At 40.5% G+C, this 19,485-nt stretch overlaps 1 protein-coding gene across 1 annotated transcript; it reads right to left on the bottom strand.

The window, feature by feature from the left end:
- Window positions 1-6,128: 6,128 nt before the first annotated feature.
- CEP55 (centrosomal protein 55) lies at window positions 6,129-18,953 on the bottom strand. The gene is made up of 8 exons (XM_075423453.1): window positions 18,753-18,953; window positions 16,863-17,167; window positions 14,335-14,383; window positions 13,415-13,556; window positions 11,083-11,399; window positions 9,118-9,189; window positions 8,140-8,265; window positions 6,129-6,500 (listed from the first exon to the last, which is right to left on the bottom strand). Exons 1-8 carry the CDS (start codon window positions 18,951-18,953, stop codon window positions 6,294-6,296), a joined length of 1,419 nt encoding a protein of 472 aa, XP_075279568.1. The 3' UTR covers window positions 6,129-6,293.
- Between the last annotated feature and the right edge of the window lie 532 nt (window positions 18,954-19,485).

Below are 19,485 nucleotides of genomic sequence, written 5' to 3' on the forward strand. Positions count from 1 at the left end.
GTGTATGAAATTTTGCCATTTTTCTTCATGGTCTTTTCTAGACTGCATAACCCTGATTCTTTCATGAATTTGTTCAGAAATCTGAAAGACTTCTACTACATTCACATTAGTCTAAATTGTTCTTTAAGTACAATACTCAAAACTGGATACAGTTTTTCCAGCTAAAAGTCTCATCTGTTATTGACTAGAAATGAAAACTTACGGGTAAAACATGTAAGAGTCTGTTTATTCATCATGTTGTAAAACTGTTGCAAAGTCATGCAGGTGGGATGTTGAGTCACATTCAAGTTTCTGTTTACGGTAATCCCCAGACACTTTCTGGAGGAGCTGATACACTGTCATAGTATTTATTTTGGGGTTTGGTATTTGATTATTCCTACATGTAATACTTCATCCTATTTGTTTCAGATCATTGGTGTTGATAAGCTGAAAATTCCTGCTGTCCTCTAAAGAGCTCTCAGTTCCTACCTTGGAGTGTCTCAGATGTGTACTTTAGCAGCATCTGCATCACCTACAAAAATATAAATAGTTTTGGATAGATAGACTACCATGGAATTGTCTAATACAGTATTCTTAGTTAAAAATTTCATGTTTTAAAATGGGCTTAAGGGGAGGCTAGAAGAGAAATCCATTGAGAGGTAGGTACTAACACAGAGGAACCACATCTGCCTCTTAAAGCTTGAGATTACTAGAAGGTCCCACATGTGCATCCCCTGTCCTTAGTCTATGCCCTAGGTATCCACTTTAGGCTGCTTGTCTGAGACACTACGTGTTTGGCCATGTGGGTCAGAACAAAGATCCATTTTTCATTTCACTTGTGTTCTCTGTATTGATACTTAATTATGGAACGCAGCTTTTCGGCCAGTTGTGCCACCCATTGTATAGACTAGAGGAAATAGTTGTATTTCCCTACATTGTTATGAAACTGGCTTTTGAAACAAAAGGTCCGCGTTACCACATCTTTTGCCATTTCCCTATCCACAGCACTTGCTCAGTTAAGAAAACTGGGGCCACGTGACATGATTCCCTCTGCCGGTTCTGTGCCAGTGGGTTTTTTCCAGGAACTGAAGTTAGGTTGATTTGGTCTGGAAGTCTTTGGCTTCTCTTCTTCCTTGTTAGGCACCACACATTTATTTCCTTCTCTGTCTTTTAAAATCCCACCTACACTGCAGAATTCTCCAACACAGTTGCTCACTGTGCGGGTGCCCTCAGAGACGTCCTGCGCTGCCCTTCCCTGGGAGATAAGCAGCTGCCTTGCTCCGGGTGGCTGCTTTGAAAACAGCCCAGACAGACCCCAATGCTGACAATGGGGCCATATTTTTAACAGTCGGAGACTTTCAGCAGGACCATCCCTTCCTGCAGGGAGTTACCACTTGGCTACCTGATTCTGTCGTTTTCCAAATTAGAGAAAGGAAAAAATTTGGGAATGCTGCAAATAGTATTCTGAGTTGAATAGTCCCACTGTATGTAATGTAGCTTGTATTACTGTATATACTGTATCTTTCTTGTTTGATAGAGATAACTGCTTATAATTTTTAAGGTAAAACCATAGTCACTACTGTTACTGTAATCTTAATATAGTTCTCACATAGTTAATCTTAGCAGTTCAATCAGATTACAAGAAATGGAAACTAATAGAGAGGTTGATTGCCAGATTAAAACTGAAATGCCTAGAGCTCCTCTACTGCTACATTTTTATGGCTTGTAAACTCGCACCTGTCTCTGCTTGGTTACGGAGATACATCCTGGTTTCAGCTGGGATAGAGTTAATTTCCCTCCCAGTGGCTGCTGTGTTTTGGATTCAGTAGAAGAATGTCGGTAACATGGATGTTTTCAGTTGTTGCTAAGAAATCAAGGACTTTTTCCAGTTTCTCATATTCGGCTAACGAGCAGTGTGCAGGAGCTGGGAGGGAGCACAGTCAGGCAGCCAGCCCAAGCTGGCCAGGGGAAATATTCCATACAATAGATGTCATGCTCAGTTTATGAATGGGGGTTAGCTGGCAGGCAGGGAGCTCTCGGCTTTTCTTGTTTCTGTGGGTTCAAATCCTCTCTTGTCTGGGAGTTTGAACTTTTCCAGGAATTTTGTGAAATTCATTTTCTGGGGTTCTGTGATTGCTGCTCAGAGACTGGCTCTGAATTAGTCTCCAGGTGGTGAGAAAAATTGTACCATATATAGTTTGTTTGGGATATTCATTATTATCATTGTTGTTAATAGCATTATTAGTAGTACTGGTATTTCCTTTGTTGCCTTATTAAACTGCCTTTACCTCAACCCACGAGTTTTACCTTTTGTCCATTTCTCCTCCCCATCCCACTGGGGGAGGGAAGGGGAGGGGTGGGCGAGCGGCTGTCTGGTGCTTGGTTGCTGGCTGCCAGGTTAAACTGTGACAAGATATCACTGTTACAGAAAAAAGTAGCCAAAATTTTAGAAGAGTCACTGTTTTTTGTTCTGGTATACTACTCATATATATATCTGTTTGTACAACTAACTTGCTTAGCATTAGTGGCCAACTTTACTGATGCCTTAGGCCACATGCTGTGACTCTGCCACCTGAATACCATGAACTTTCGTTGCCAAGTTCAGTGAAGGAGGGTCCCAACGACTCAGTTGCAACTAGAAGATGAGGAAGTGGTCCATTGACAGCAGCAGGGCCTCTTTGAAGATAAGGGAAGAATCTTCAGCCTGCCCAAAGACAATGGAGGGCCCCAATGAGTGACAGGCCCTAATAACACCGTTCAATCAGCTGCCACTTGGAGAACTTGTGTGGGGCAGGAACTGAGATTGTAAGGGTAGAATTGCCCAGGGATTTCTTTGTTCCAGGTCCCTCTCCAGAGGCACCCAGCTTGAGCTGTTCTACACTGCTGTGCCACTCAGTAAATTCATCTGGCGCAAGTCGTGTTGGAGACTCTGGTTCAGGAAACCTAGGGTCGAGCCTGAGGGATGAGGAAGCACCTGAGACTGAGTGTGTGTGTGGGGAGTCGAAAAGGGACACCCATCGGCTCACTGCGAAGGGACCCCCGGTCCCAGCAGTTAAAGTCTCGGGTGGTGGGTGTGCAGCTCCTTGAGTTATGGGTGAATGCTCGGGCAGCAGCTTCTCCCTTAACAACCTCGAGAGCAGTGTTCCCCCTAGTTTTCTTGAAGACAGCACACCATTTACATTAGTGTTCTTTGCCAGGTGAACAGTGACGTCCCGTTGTCTCTAAATATTTGCGCTGTTCAGTGTGATTCTTTTACAGCATAACCAGCAGTACGCCTCCCTGCCACTTTTTATCTGCGTGGTTAAACAGAATTGGTTTACTGCAGTTTGTCTAAACGCCTGCAGTACAGTTCTTGGCACGTGGCAAGTAGCTGTGTGAAACATGGTTATCAAAACCAAGAGTAAGAGAGAAAGCTCTGGAAGCAAGTAAAGGATTAGAAGTTGATCAACTTGATGTAAGAAAAATGACAGAGCCATCTTTCAATTGTTATTATTCCACAAGAAGCTCTCCTTCTGTAAAAAGTCAGCTGTTATGCACTGTTTAGCTGTCTTTCCAACCACAGCACATTGCATCTAAACGACCTAATCCACTTGCTGTTTACAAAGAACATTGTATGTGAAGGCCAGGATTTATAAATATGTGAGTATTGGCGGACCCTTGTATTAATCCAGAAGTTTACCTAGACCAACATCTTCAAACGATGCAGCCTTCACAGAATTTAGGTTGAAATTCAATTACTTGAAATGGACGCAACTCCAAAAAAGACTACTGAAATTGTAAATACAAAGTGCTTGAAATAACAGCTTTTTAAAAAATTACTTCCTGCCTTACAAAGAACTAAACTTACAGCTAAATCTTAGCATTAAGATGAGCTCATTAGGCACAAACCTCCCTTTCCTACATATAACTGGAGAGAGGAGCAGCAGACCTTTTTCTTGTTCATTCACTTTTAAGATAAAAATTAATTTTCAGTGTTAGACTCGTTCTTAGCTTCTGAAGAGTGAAAAAAAGCAGTGATATGATCTGCATGCTCTGGGGAGTTTGAGTTTTACAGTTGTTTTTAGTCATATGAAAGTGATGACTAATATTTGCAGTTCTGTCTTCAAAACAGGTCTTTTGATGCACTAGAATGTCATTTTGGTATTTTTCGACATATAGCGCGCTAATGTTGTGTATAAATTTATGAGTAAGATTTTTTTTTTTGTACTTGGGTCCAATATTTAGCAAGCAGGACTAAATGCATTGTTAAAGTTCAGAAGAGATGCTGGCATGAGGAAAACTATTTAAAGGTTATCACGTTATCAACTTCATGAGTCTCCCTCTACAGTACCAGCTTCTACCGAGAAGGCATTTTGTGCTAATTTAAGAAAGCCTCAGAACTACTGAAAAGAAAACTGCTGACCTGTAGCAGGCAAACTTATTTCATCTATAATACATAAAAGATCAGAATTTCCTTTTGCAGAAACTGTGCTGAGTACACAACTGGGAATCAAGTATTAGCTGATTAATGTGTTGTTAAAAGACAACTTAAACTTCCAAAAGTAGTTTAATTAGAGATTAAAATTATAAGGCTGCATAAAAAGCACAGCAGTTATCCTGAATTTAAAAGATGTTTAGAAAGACAGACATGAAATTAATGCAATTTCCCTCATAGCAAAACCTTGAGATTCTGAAGAATAATTTATATTTTACTCGTTAGTTCATCGTATCTTTGGCCAGAAAACCTGTTGCTACAACTAAGCAAAGTGTCAGACGCCAAGATTCACCTGAGACATGGCCAGGGAAATTAAAAAGTGGATAGACAGTGGCTAATACAACCGATTTGTCAAAGATATTTCAGACACAAAGATAATAGCTTTTAACATTTTCTGTCTGTCTCAGAAGCACTGGATTTAACTGATCTCAACATCACTTGAGAGTACAATAGTTATTGAAAAGAACTTGGAAAACACCTTCATATTTAAGAATAATGTTTAACCATTGGAGATTAGGGTGAACATTATGGGGGAAATGCATGCAGTTTTGCAGCAAGGCGTGATGGAAAAAGCTGATACTAGCTAGCAATCGGAGTCAGCATACCAGAGAGACACCTTGGGTATGTCACTCTCCTCAGCAAACCATAAACTTGTAAAAGAAGCAAATTTATCTTAACTGGTGTATCTTTGTAAAGTTTTCTCACTTCAATAATTTTTGCAGCAGGAACTGCACTACAGGTGCAAGGGGCAAAACGCTACCAACAGATCCAGGTTTGCAGTAGGTGCTAGAGGAAAATAATGCTGCGATTGCAAAGCTAAGGGAATATTTTGGCAGTTTCTAATTTGTCACAATAATTTATTGCTAACTTGTTTTCTGTATTAATACCAAAATACAGTGACACTTCAAATTCTCTAGAGCAATATATTAAAAATTGCACTTTTAAACTGGAACATTTGTCAAATCTAACAGATTGAATAACTGACATTTTCCAACTATAACCTCTGAAATACTGAAGTGCAAACAAGCTTACTTCAGCATAATTCTATATCCAAACTTCAAAAATGGTCTCTGACATTGTCGGAAATGTAAACTTTTTTCAGTACCAAGGAAGTTTGTATTTCTGATGACTTTTTTTTTTTTTGAGAAGAGCTTAAACCTTCATCGGCATTTTTGTATGAGCTCTAAGTCACACCTGACTGTGTGGAAAACAAGCTACTTGTTATCGATGTTTTCAATGTGAATCTTAAGCAGCAAAGACCTCTTAACATGAGCCTCCTGAGTTTTAATGTATCGAGATGGTGATACATTACACATGTATGTGATACATATATATAATAATATATATATAATATGTGTATATATACAAACTACACACACCCCATGTATATATAAATATTTATACAGTGAACCTACTAGGGCCAAAAATCTTTTGCAGCTATTGCAGCCAGTTAAGGTACAAGCACAATCATCAGGATTCACCAACCAAGTACTGGATATGCCAAACATTAAAATAAAGTCTGACAATAGGTGTGCTTTTACTATTCTCATTTTTAATAGTGAAAAAAAAAAAAAAAGTCAGTAGTTTACTATTTTAAGATATTCCTAATTCTAAAAATACTTCTATTTGCAACCAAAAAAATGCAGTAGCTGTTGCAAAAATGTCAGGAAAAATATTTGAGGCCAAATAAATTACTGTAATTGAGTTTCACGAAAACATTATAAAACTGTTAGTCCTTTATACAACCTTAAGAAAAAAAAGCTTTAAAAAGATCTTTTCCCCTTGTAGAAGGGCATGTTGGCAGTGTGTATAAAGCAAATACAGTAAGTCCATTTGGAGCTCAAGCTGTACAGAAGTCAATATGTGCTAACAGTTCTCTATGCTGGCTTGTTGGATACTGCACTTTACATCTGGGACACTCGAGAAAACTTTCATCAAGAAGGCTTGAATGTTTCAGGGGAGGACTTCTGTCATACGTGGTCAGCTTCTCTTCAAACGCAGCTTCCAAATCTTCTTCCGGTTCCATACGTCCAGATTCCTGGAGTTTCTGGAAAAGGACGTGTTAGTGCAGGACTGAGGCATGCATGCACGGATTAAGTACTGTAGGAAGGAGGTCTGATGGCAAACAAGCGTTGTGTGTGTTACGGTACTAAAGGTGGAATGCTAGAGATGGCTAAATGCAGTTATGCTCCTCGTGTTGATAGCAGAGGGCCTGTTGTACAATTCTAATACTACATTTAAATTAAACTGTGGGTAGCTTTTCTGCAGACTACGACAGGTTTCTCCAATGTCTGACTGGGAATCCATCCCCAACCATCCTCCTAGCCACTCACACACTATCCTTCTGCAATAAAATTATGCCTCAGTCCCCTCTATGTAGGGTACTGCCTAGTTACCTTCTCAAAAACTCTGCCATGACTTTCTCTTCTCCTCCTGATGCCATGCGTGAAGTTTCTATGTGTGAAGGCTGTCCCTAACTGTGAAATGCACCCGGCTGTCTATTTGACTGCTACTCCTCCTGAGCGCAGAGAAAGTCAAAGCTGTAACCCACCTGCTCTGCCCAAACTTCTGCTCTGCTCCCAGCAGCAGCAGGTTTTCCAGCGGCCTCCTCTGGCAGCAGCAGTAACTGCAAGCCTAGCAATCGAGGCTCTCCCAGTGGCAACACAACAGTGAAGAACCTCGGTATCTCTGAATTCATTCCATTCCCTTCCTCATTTGAGAAAATACTTCCAAGTTGCATACAACTAAAAGGGAGAGCAGTCTGCCAGAGTCACAGAAGAATTCCTCTCATCCACAGCTTGTCAGGAGCTTTTGCATTTGCCTTCTCTGTAAAAAGCACAGCAGCCCCAGACCTGATCTAATGAAGGACATGGGTATCCAATTTGCATTTTGAACTTCATTTAAAGTAAGTTATTTAATTAAATTTTAAGTAAATTTAATGCAGTTTTGACAATCCTATTCAGCTATCACCTAATCTTACAAGATACCTTATTGTAGAGTTCCAGAAGCACCAACAGTCAAAATGCATTTCTGCTCAAGACCAGGGGAATCCTGGATACAACAGAGCAAAACAGATCAACGGCTTGCTTAATGCTTAATCCTTCCCTAGAAAATTCTCCATTAAGTCTAGGGCTCAAATCTAGGTGGCTTTCTTTGGGCTTATGTAATACACAGCAAACAGACCACGGCCCTCACAATACAACAAATGTCCTTTTTCATAATAGGGAGTTCATCTTTTTGGAAATGAAAAGCCCAGGTTTTAATGACCATCCTGCATCAGATGGAGGCGGGGGAGGAATTCAACTTCAGTATTTAAGGACTGTGTCCTGTTCACCAGCAGCAAGTCTGAGTAGAGGCATACTGCAGCTTTGTCATTGTGCAACAGACAAAACTAGATACACATCTGAGATAAATACAGTTATGTTCCATGCTCAGCAACCCGACTCTTCTCGATCTCCTGCAGTACTACTACTCTGTGCGTGCTGTAGAGAAAAGTGATGCCTAGCTAGTTGACATAGGCTTCCGCACCTTGGGGCCACACACCTGAGGGATGCAAGGGCCTACAGTGAATACCTGATGACATTAACAGAAGACTCACTATGCTTGAAATAAGACCTGAAAGTGAGAAGATGTACATTTATGCAAAATCCCTCACTAAATTCACGTGCAAGTTATTCAGTACATACCAGAGGTTCCAGACGGGTTATTTGCTCCCTGGCCTTGCGCAGTTCCATAAGGACTTTGTTTAACTGATGCTGCAAGTTCTGGCGATCAAGCTTTTCATTCTCAAAGTCTGTGGTGCATATCTGGATCTGGCAATGTCCCAAAGGGAAAATTAAAGAATTAAAGTCAGAATTATTAAGAATTGAGGGGGGAGAGAGAGGGAGAGAAAAGTTTCCCCTTTAAATATATGAAGTTTTACTCTGCTATCATATCCTGAAATGATATTAAAAAAAAAAAAAGAAAGAAAAAAAAATCACTTGTTGCTTTCACTACAGTGAAATTCATACATGCCTAATTATGAAAATCTTCTCCCTTAGTACAAGTAGAGTTTGAAGTTATTTTGGTTGGAGGGTATTTCAAGCTGTCTTGCAGTCTTAAACTGAATATTTTATAGGAAAGAATATAGTGCAAGTTCTCATTAAAGTGCCAGTTTCTACTCCAGGATCTTTCTTGTAGCAAGACAGTTTAGACAGAAGCTATGGGTAACATTGTACACCCAAGCTTAGAAAGTAAATGTAACTTTTTTTCCAAATAACATCATCTAGATCTGTAGGAATGTATTTGGAAAAAATAAAGAAGATACAAATAATTGCATTGCCATCTTTTCTATAACTTTATCAAGAGTATATTACAAAACTTCAATGAGCTGATCGGTTTTAGGAGGTTTCCCATACCTAATGTGGGGCTGTACAGCTGAACAAGTGATTGTGGAGAAAACAGCACCAGGTTTGATCACATCCTCTTATCTGTAAAAGGTTACAGATCTTCCTCGACAGACATGTCAATTTTTAGAAGCATCAAGAGATTATTCACCAGTTGAATATTCATGTCTAATATTACTTTATTTAACTTCATTTATTCTTAAATTTGAAAAGCTAGTCTAGGAAGCCTTTGTCTGTAATACAGATTAAGTATCAGCATCTTGGCATATAATTCGTTACCTGTTGTTCCAACAAAGCTATCCTAGTGTGTTCCTCCTGCTGTTTGCGCAACGATTTACGAAGAAGTTGCACCTACAAGGTAGAAAAACATTTTTAATAAAAAGCTTCCACATACAACAGTTAACAAGATTAACAAATAACGAACTTAAAGAGGGATGGATGTATATTCGAACACCAACAGAAAAATGTGTGCCTGTTATGCAACAGCCAAACCCAATTCACATATCTCTACTTCTCTGGGGAAAACCCCAAGGAAACATTAGCATTGTATTGAAAAGAGGAAATGCTGGATGATGTTATCATTAAAAAAAAAAAAAAAATTAAACAACTTTCCTAGGTGATTGCTTGGATGCAGACAAAAATCTACACACAAAATCTACGGCTGCACTAACATGCCATGATGTTAAAACAAACAAGCAATGCAACTTTTTTTTTTTTAAAATAGAAAATTTAAGACTCAGAAAGTACTATACTATAATGGATTAAGTAAACATAAAAAAGTAGAAAGATCCTCCATTACCAGCATGTATCAACTTTTATAATGAATGCTGTTGTTCAGCTGCAAAAAAAAAAAATCAACACCTTCTAATCATTATTAACCAGTGAGAACCAGCATGTGTTTAGAGAGCTAAACTGCTTCTTGTTCTGGTTTTAGCCTACTTTGGTGTCCAGTAAATTTTATTCTCCTTATTTTAATTTTCACTTCTACAATGCCTTGTTATTGACCACAAACTTCTCCAAGTAGCAAGTCTCTCTTATTCGGATGCCCTGAGGACAGTCCTTCAGGGACAACTTTCCAGTTTGTCTTCAGCAAATATGTGATCATGATTTCATGTCCAGAAGAAAAAACAGATTTTTTTATTAGCGTCACCATGCTGATAGGAATATACGAAGACACCACTGTAACTCTCCATGTAGAGGAAGTAGCAAAGTCCTCATGAGTATTCCAAACAAAAGGAGGTAAGCACTGAATATTATTAAATACCAACATATAGCACATATGTGTCTGCGCCTGCCTTTGATCAGCCAAAGTGGTTAAAGTAATGGGTGCAAAAAAAGAAGGAATGAAGAATTAAGAACTTCACATATCAACTGAATTATTTCATTGAAGTCATCACGGTACTCTGTGGGAGATGGGCAAGCCCTGCGAACAATTAGAATCTGATGCAAAGGCAACAGGACAGATCTGACAACAGCATAAACCGCACATATTGAGCAGCCCGCCTGACAGGCGCTTCTTAGGCTCTACGGGGAATTACAGAACACTTCTGCGTGGTTTCTGCCATAGCCATCTTCAAGACAGTGACAATGTAAGGTCCGTCCCTTCCCCTGCTATCTGGCCATTGCTTTCTCATACTCAGGTGTGCCTGCATAGTTCTTATCCGTGGCATCACACGGAGAACCAAATGCAGGAACCCATCTGAATGGAAAACAAACAAACAAACCCCAGCTGCACGGCCCTCACGGCCGGCGGAGGGGCCACTATCCGGGGGCACAACTGCTTACCCAGTGAGTGAGAAACTACAAGCCCACTTGTGTGTTTGTAGCAACCAGGTGACAGCAAATGTCAGCAATATTCCATAGCTAGGACCACATGACAAAATAGCCTGTATGGACTTGAATATTCACCTTTCCTGTTCTCATTTACTATTAACCTTGAGGATGAACTAGATTGGACTCCATTAAGTATTCTCTCACTTGTCCCTCTTGTCCCACAAGATCAGGGAAATAAGTGAACAAAAAAGTTCCTTGTTTAAACAAGGAAATTTCACGTAAGTTTGGATTTTGATTCAAAACAATATATTAAAGAAAGAATTCAGTTCTAACCACAGGGACATGAGCCCAGACATACATAAAGAACAGTTACCAGAGCAAGTGAGTGATGGTCCATTCTGATTAATTATGACTTTTCAGTTCTCTTGATTCTTTGCTAATGATCTTAAAACTCCAAATACATCCACTTACCTGACATAAAAGGTCTTCAGACTTCTTCTTTTCTTCTCTGAGCTGTCCTTTAATACTTTCGTTTTCTTGTTTTAGTCTCTGCACCTTCTCTCCTTTCATTTTATTTTCATTTTCTAAAGTCTTCATTTCAGCAACCTGCTGCAACTGCAATAAGGCATTTAAACTCATTACTTCTTGTTGTGTTTCTTCGTACTTCTTTTTGAATTCGTTAAGTTCAGATTTCAGCTGGGTTATAGTGTGTCTTTCAGTCTCAAGATCACTCTTCGCAGTTAGTAACAGCTGGTCATAGTATTTTTGTTTTTCTTCTTGTAGTTGACCTTAAAGAGTCAGAAATAATTGAGATAGTAATGTGGGGGGAAAAAAATCATTTAAAACTCAGAACACCAAATCTTTGACAGCAATTTAAGGCATAATGATAGAAGTTGACATTCTAGGCTATTACACAGCTCAGATTGGCACCAGGCTTTACTTAAAACAGCTTTCAATACTTCTAATGCAGTAAAGTCTCCTTACCAATGTAGTTACTGGAAAACTACAACTTGGCTTGCGTATAGCATTCTGTGCTACAGCCACTTCCTTCACTAACCCTTACAGCAATATCATGTCCTTTGTCCCAGTGACACAAGCTCCATGGCCCACGCATAGTTCTTATATGGCCTTGTGCATTGTACTGACACATGGGAATCAAAGCCCAAAGACACTACGTTCTTACCTCCAGATTCAGGCTCCTCAGCCAAGGTTCTGCCATTACTCCCTCCCCAGAGGTACCCAGAGGTACTCTGGGGAGCCCGATGGGCTCTACTCCGCCACTGCTGACCATTTACTTCTAAATTGCAAATCAAAGGGACTGGGGGGGGGGGTTTGATAAAAAAATGCCTACTTCTTGGCTAGTGATTGTTACTTAAACCAGAGCTTGAAAAATTTCTGCTTGTCAACCCAAAAAAAGTTTACTACGTGGAAAAAAAAAAGGGGGGGGATAGTCTGTAGAAATTCAGTAGTAACAGAAAATATAACTAGAAGCAGAACAATGAATGCAGAATTTCACAGGCTTTGCTGATTTTTGGCACTGTAAATTTCTTGACTTTGATACTTTTCCTGTTGCAGGCTTCCCCTCATTCTTCCAAATGCAATTTACTACAGAAAGTTGTTTGCTTAACTCTTCTCCCTCCTCTCAACTATGAGCTAAGCCTTACCTTCTCGTTAGCAATACTCCTTTATAAGGTGGTGAGATCTTCAGAGATACCAAGTTCTTCCTTGGAAAAAGCTGTCACACCTAATTTCAACTTGTATAGCTAGGTTCTTAGAAACTTGGATCTCTGCTACTGTCTAGCTGCTTCAAGAGGGGAACTTTCTTATACCCTGGCTCCTAGTCTCCTGGCTGCTCTGACAACAAAGCCTTGACTGCCGTTACATTTCCTGGTGAGGTACTTCAGTCTGCCTACCCCTAAAATACTGTTCATAGGTTTCTAAACAGCACCAAAACAAGATTGTGATATTTTACTGTTTTCCATAAAGATTCAAGCAGTAATACAGAAACCATGCCACTACACGTGAATTACTAAGTGGGAAGTATCTGTAGGCACACTCTTCCTCCAGACGATGCTAGTTCTATTTAGCGAATTCCACATGCAGGTCAGTTGTAGCATATACGAAATTAATGAAAGAAGCCAATTCCTTCTGGTTCTTCTGTTCAACGCAATTTTAGTTTTATTCTACATGCTGGTCAAGCACAACTCAAGACAATCTGAATGCAAGGTACCAAGAGGGTGCTCGTTATTGAGGAATTACATAGCACAGAAGTGAGCTAGGTGTGGCCAGATCCATATTGCAAAACACTGGTTTGGAAAGGTGCCAAAACCTACCACAGGTTTTCATGCCCTGTAAGAACTCTTTAGGTGAGTAAAGAACGTGGAGTTCTTGAGTCATTTTTACAATATTTATTTTGAAAAAAAAAACCTAACCTGATCCGCACCTAGCTAATAAATCCTTAATGCTTCCATTATGTAGGTTGAAAGTGTACTTTGAAGGCTGGGAGACATACATATATCTGTCTCAATGCTTTCTGCAAACAGAGAGGTTGCTAATAGAGTGTCAAGGCTGTTAAAAACCATCTTTGAAGTAGATAAGAACATGAAATATTGTCAATCAAGCAATGCTGCCACATGACAAGAAGCAAAGCAATTTTACTTCCCCAAGTTTTACCCCTAAGAAACCAAAATGTTAAGAAGAAAGTCTTGATTTTGTTTAATTGTGCTGTAATTTGTTTTCAGAAAGCTTATTCTATAGCAAATTATGATTTGGGTCACTTGTGGGGAAAAAATAAAGTCGATACCTTCTGAATTGAATTCTTTAGATTCTTGGTGACTAGCTATTTCTGACTTCTGTTCAAGTTCAAAGATCCTTCTAAGCAGTCCCCTGACATACGCTTCACGTTGCTGGTCATATAGTAGCCACTGCTGGTTTTTCTCAAGAGCCTTCATGAAAAGGAACAGAACAACAACAAAAAAGCCTCTGGTAATTTATCAGATTTTGAAAGTATTAGTCTTATTAAAAATATTAAAAGTTATATATTATACAGTTTAAAGATAAGCTAGTTAATTCTGCTGCAAATTGTAGTAATCTTCTCTGTGCAATAAACAAAACCCATCTTCATTTGGAAAGGTAACTCAGGTTTTGAGTGTAAGCTAAAATTGCAGCAATATTAAATACTGATTGGCTTATTTCTTGGAATGGGAAAATTACTTAAAACCGAAGTTGTTCATGAATCATGCCCAGATTATGAAGAATTCACCTTTCAATGTCAAATATAAAATAATAGATCTTGAAAATGGAATAAACTAAGACTGTATCATTGCAAAATGAAGCTTGTAAGAAAAACATGGATTTTATATCCGATTGGATCATAGAATTATTTGGGTTGGAAGCGACCTCAGGAAGTTTCTAGTCCAACCTCATAATATCCTAGACAGAGTCAGCTTCAAGGTCAGACCAGGTTATCTGGGGCTCCTGCTGTGTCAGCAACCACTTTGTTCTGATGTTCCAAGCGAGGTTTTTCAAAGATGATAGAAATATTGTCTTTTCTTTTTTTTGCAAGTCTTTTTTTAAATTATTGTCTTGTCACAAAATAATTTTAGGTATTATATTTTAGAGGGAAACATATCCTCTGAGGTCCCATACTACCCAAAACCATATATGGTGACAATTTGATTGATACAGATGATTTATACTTGCAATGTTGTGCATGAAACTTACATCTTTCAGTTGGTTTTCAACTTCATGAAGACTAGTTGGTGATCCAGTGCTGTTTGTTACAGTTTCCTGCAGACAAAGAACAACCTGTTAAGTATTTTTTAAAACAGGTGCTGAAACAGTAGAACTAGTCCTGTATAACTATTAATCTCAGATCCTTTTTAAAGGATCTAAGTTACATAGAAAATAATTTCATGTATTTAAAATAAAATCTCCTGGAAGATTCCATAAGTCTGGAACTCATAGAGTATTATTTAAATACACAAAAAAGCTAAGTGTTTTTTCTGTTTTCGTATCCTCATACCAGTTTGACAATAAGCCAGATCTATAGGAGCTGCTGGGGAAAGCTACAGACCTTGACAACTTCGTTGGGACAACAGAAGGATTATGAACACCTGGGAAACCACGCAAGCCTGTCTGGAACCATAAGGATATACTGACTTGTTTTCTGAGACCTGATCCACAGCAGAGCATTTAAAGTATGAGTTAGAGACTTCTTTAGACCCATCTAAAACCAGAGAGCAGTTAAAAGTTACACTTCTTTCATAACCTGACATGTTTATTCACTGCATGATAGAAAGCTTTTTGAAATTGTGTAGCTACAAGTCAGAAAGAACTTTAAGGAAATCAAAATCACAGAATCACAGAATGGTCAGGGTTGGAAGGGACCTCTGTGGGTCATCTAGTCCAACCCCCCTGCCGAAGCAGGGTCACCTACAGCAGGCTGCACAGGACCTTGTCCAGGCGGGTCTTGAATATCTCCAGAGAAGGAGACTCCACAACCTCCCTGGGCAGCCTGTTCCAGGGCTCCGTCACCCTCAGAGGGAAGAAGTTCTTCCTCATGTTCAGACGGAACTTCCTGTGCTTCAGCTTGTGCCCATTGCCCCTTGTCCTGTCGCTGGGCACCACTGAAAAGAGCTTGGCCCCATCCTCCTGACACCCGCCCTTCAGATATTTATAAGCATTTATTAGGTCCCCTCGCAGCCTTCTCTTCTCCAGGCTGAACAAGCCCAGCTTCCTCAGCCTCTCCTCGTAGGAGAGATGCTACAGTCCCCTCATCATCCTGGTAGCCCTCCGCTGGATCCAAGCTGCATTTTTCAAAGTTTTCCTGTGATTTTTACAACATTGTTTAGAACGAGTTTTATAGCTGAAAAAACCACAGGAAATCTTTGAATGCAGTTAGTAAGCTTTAGCACTTCCTAACAAAAACAGGATTTAGAGACACTACAATTGCTCAGATTCCTATATCTATAAACATTACAACGCTGCCTCCATGAAAACGTTCCCAAAATTATGTCATACAACTGTTGTTTCCATTTCAGAGTATACCTGCTGCTCATACACCACCTAGCACTTTCAAGCAGCATTGCTAGACTTGATTTCAAGTTTTCCAAGACATTCAGTCAAAACATCAGTCAAATTCTGTTGCCTTCTGCTGATAAATCACTAAAAAATTTAAAAGAAAATTCTGATTTTAAACTAGAAGATATTTTGGTAGTTCATTGACAAAAATATCATGGAAATCCGTTGAATTCACATACATTTTAAATTCTCTAACAAAGTTCAAAGTCTCTTCAAATTGAAAATAAACACACTGCATTTAAAATTGTATTTCCTAAGATAATACATATACGTATCACTTCTAATAATGCAGTATCACTGAAAATTAGTAGATTAAGATATTTTGCTATGTATTTGACTAAAGCTGAATTTCTAGAAATTACTCAACTTCCCTTTAGAGCATGGGGAACCAGCACCATCTGCAGGTCAAAAGCTGGAAAAGACTTACAGGCACCTGCTTTTAGGCACCAACTTCCCTGTGCCCCTTACTGAAATACTATTGCATTTTCCGTGGAAAATCAGAACAGGCAGGGGCGGAAAAACAACTGTAGAAAACTGAACGCACTTGTAAAAGCTGCCAAGTACCTGGCACCATACCTATTAACCATTTTAAATGAGAGAAACAACTCATTATTCCTGTCGTATCTTCTATCATGTTGAAATATTTACCGTGTGTGATGCCATGTAAAGTACAGGCAATTAGTTTTAACAACCAAGGAACAAACAAGGATTCATAGGAGAAAGATATTCTCATGGCTGAAGCTGCATTAGGTGAGGAGCTGTTTGTCTTTATTAATGCCCCAGGTCTCTATTACTGCAGCCTTCTGAGGCTGTTTAATCATTGAGCATACAAATCTGAGGAGGGCATAATATCTGCTTAAGCAACAGTGGATCATTACATTAGTACCACTAGTCGTACCACCCGCACGTGAGCTTGAAAAAGGGACCTGGCCGTACAACATCAGAGAACTCTCCCCCCAGTTGCGTTGCCTGAAGTTGTGCTCCCTGACTGTTCTTCATTTAGCAGTCATTCTGGACATCATCTCTCTTCATACAAGAATATTTCAGCATGCAATGCAAACTGTAAGAAGAATAAAAATCCATCCCATTTTATAACAGGTACTGGTGCTTAGTGGGCGCATATTCCAAATCTAACCTGCAAACACGTTAGACCTGAAATTTGCAATTACTGTGTTTCTTCTGTGCTTACCTGGGATGCTTGAAGACTACCAGCTCTGTTTTCAAGCTCAGAACACTTTGCAGTAACAGTGGATAAATTACACTTTAACCGGTTCATTTCTTCTGATAGAGAACGAAGTAGCTGTTCTCGCCTTTCTGCTTCCTTTGTTTTTTCCTCTAGTTGACTTTGTAATGAGGAGACTTCACTATTCTTGGTTTTGGATCTAAGCTTGGCTTTCAGGTTTTGGATTTCTTTGTCCTTCTCTCCAAGAAGACGATTGTGTTCTTCTTTTTCTTTTTCAAGAGAAAGTATTTTCTAAATGAAACAGAATAAAAGTGTGTCTCAAATGAGTAAGTGTCAGCCTATGCAACAAATGCATTAGCAAGTTTACAACTGTTTGAGAACATACTAATTTTGAAGGGTTCTCTCTCAGCCTTTAGTTAGCTGAGAATAATACTTTTCACTCAGACAATACTACAGCGATCATCACAATGCTACAGTGATCATCTGAAATATTTCAAGTGACAGTAAAAACAGTCTGAAGTAGATGAAACAAGGAAAGAATGCAAAGAACCAAATTCCACAGACTTGGTAGGTACTCGGTTTTGTATACAATACAGATCACTACAATATATGAACTTTAAAAGACAAGCAGTACAAGAACTCTTGAACACTTTCAGTGAAGATGTTGGTGATAAATTTCTTAGCGTTCGTTAGCATATTTAGTAGCGTTTAAGAAGCAGCAGAGTCTTCTTGCAAACTAAATGACAATAAGTGAAGTTACAAAAGAGTTATAATAAAGCATTCAGGAAAAGGATCCTGTTTTCCAAATTATCTGGCCTTGTAGTTTCAAAATGTGCTTGAGTAGATATTGTCAAGAGGCACTCTCTTTTCAGGCAGCCTCCAGCACAGGTAATTATTACACAGCATGAATACTGCATTTGAGATACCTTGGGGTTCTCTGTAAACTTTTGTTAGGATAGCATTTCATTTTCCATGAGAAAGGTTGATGTTGAAATCCTACATGTTGATTATCAAGTCATTAGAAGATGACAGAGAAACTGAAAGAAATTGAATTTTAGAGAGCCTCATTTACGGAGTGGTGGAAAACCACACAGCGCTCACTAGAATTCAAATGTTGGCACCAAACAGTAGCAGGTACCTAGAATATCTAACCATGCCTGTGATTTTCCACCTGTAAACTAGGAACCCAGTACTAAGTAATCAACACTGAGCAAGCAGCAAACTCCACCAGACATAGCAAATACAGTAAGGAGTTGAACGACAACAGCACACGAGGTGTCTAGCCATAGCTGGTACTATGAGTCCATTTAAAGTTTCCCAGTCCTTCCAGGACGCCTGACACTACTTGACTTTGTCACATACCAAGTCTTGAATTTCTTTCTCTACAACTTCAGGTTTACCTTGAACGGACTACAAGGCATGGAAATTACAGTGTCCCAGTTTCTGCGCTTTGGTTGCAATGGAAGAATAATACAGTGAGTCAATCACAGTTTTATTTACCTACAGCTGAGTGGGAGCTTGAGGATATAGCTCAAGCAAATACCCAGCACTTTTTGGCACGTTCTTAGGCAACTGTTTGCAAACACAGCACTTTTTGCAGGAAAAACAATTCTCAGGGACCAACAGCCGGACCGGTGAGAACAGGTCTCACTGGACTAACTGGCACCTCTGGCCTCAAGTCCTTGTATTCAGCGGCCTTGCCAGATGGCTGTACCTGGATTAGCTCAGTCATCGCTGAGAACAAATAAGTGAAACCAAACCAGCAGTGACACCAACGCCAAGGGAGTTTCAAGAGGAAAGACGGGCACCTGGCGCACGCCGCCGGGCGCAGCGAGGAGATGGCAGACGCCAGCTCCAGCACACGCATCCACCTCACCTCCAGCAGCCGGTTCCTCTCCGGGCCGGACGCTTTGCTCTTCCCTTTCACGACCTCCTCCTCCTTCTCCTCCTCCCTCCCCGGTTCTCCCAGAGCCGCCTTCTCCCGCTTGCCCTTTTCGGGATCACGCTTAGGCCTGGAGCTACCCGACTTTAAGCCCCACTTGCCAATAATGAGATCTTTAGCGCTCTTGGAATTCATCGTTCAGCACCTACGAGAACCGCACCCTGGCGGAGGCGGGGGAAGGGGGGACCCCACCCGGCAGCGGAGGCTCCGGCCCAAACCCGCTTCCGGGAGTTTGAATCCCGCGGCTCCGCCATCGTCACTTCCTCCCGGGCCGCCCCACAACCGAAGCGAGCAGTACGGCGTCTCCTCAGGGTCAGAAAAGGCGGGGGGGAGGAGTGAAAGAACGCTTCCGCGAGGACGCTGGCTAGAGCGGGCTGGGCGGGGCACGAGCTGCCCGGTGTTGGGTAGCACTGCCCAGTTCTCCGCGGAATGCTTGAGAGGAGGCTCCGCATTGGCAGGCGTGGGTGGCCGCGTGACCTGTCTGGCCAATGCCATGGGGCCTTTCTTCTCCCTACCTCGTTTTTGTGCCGCAGGGCACGTGCTGGCGGCGGGCAGCTGTGAGGCGCGGGCTGCCCCGCGGCGGGGGGCCCTTCAGAGCGGGCCGGGCGGTGCTGGTTCCCCCTCTGCGAGGCCGCCATTAGTGTTCGCCTTCGGGGGGATTGCCGTT

Source organism: Opisthocomus hoazin, chromosome 6 (genome assembly GCF_030867145.1).
Source record: "Opisthocomus hoazin isolate bOpiHoa1 chromosome 6, bOpiHoa1.hap1, whole genome shotgun sequence".
Classification (NCBI taxonomy): Eukaryota; Metazoa; Chordata; class Aves; order Opisthocomiformes; family Opisthocomidae; genus Opisthocomus; species Opisthocomus hoazin.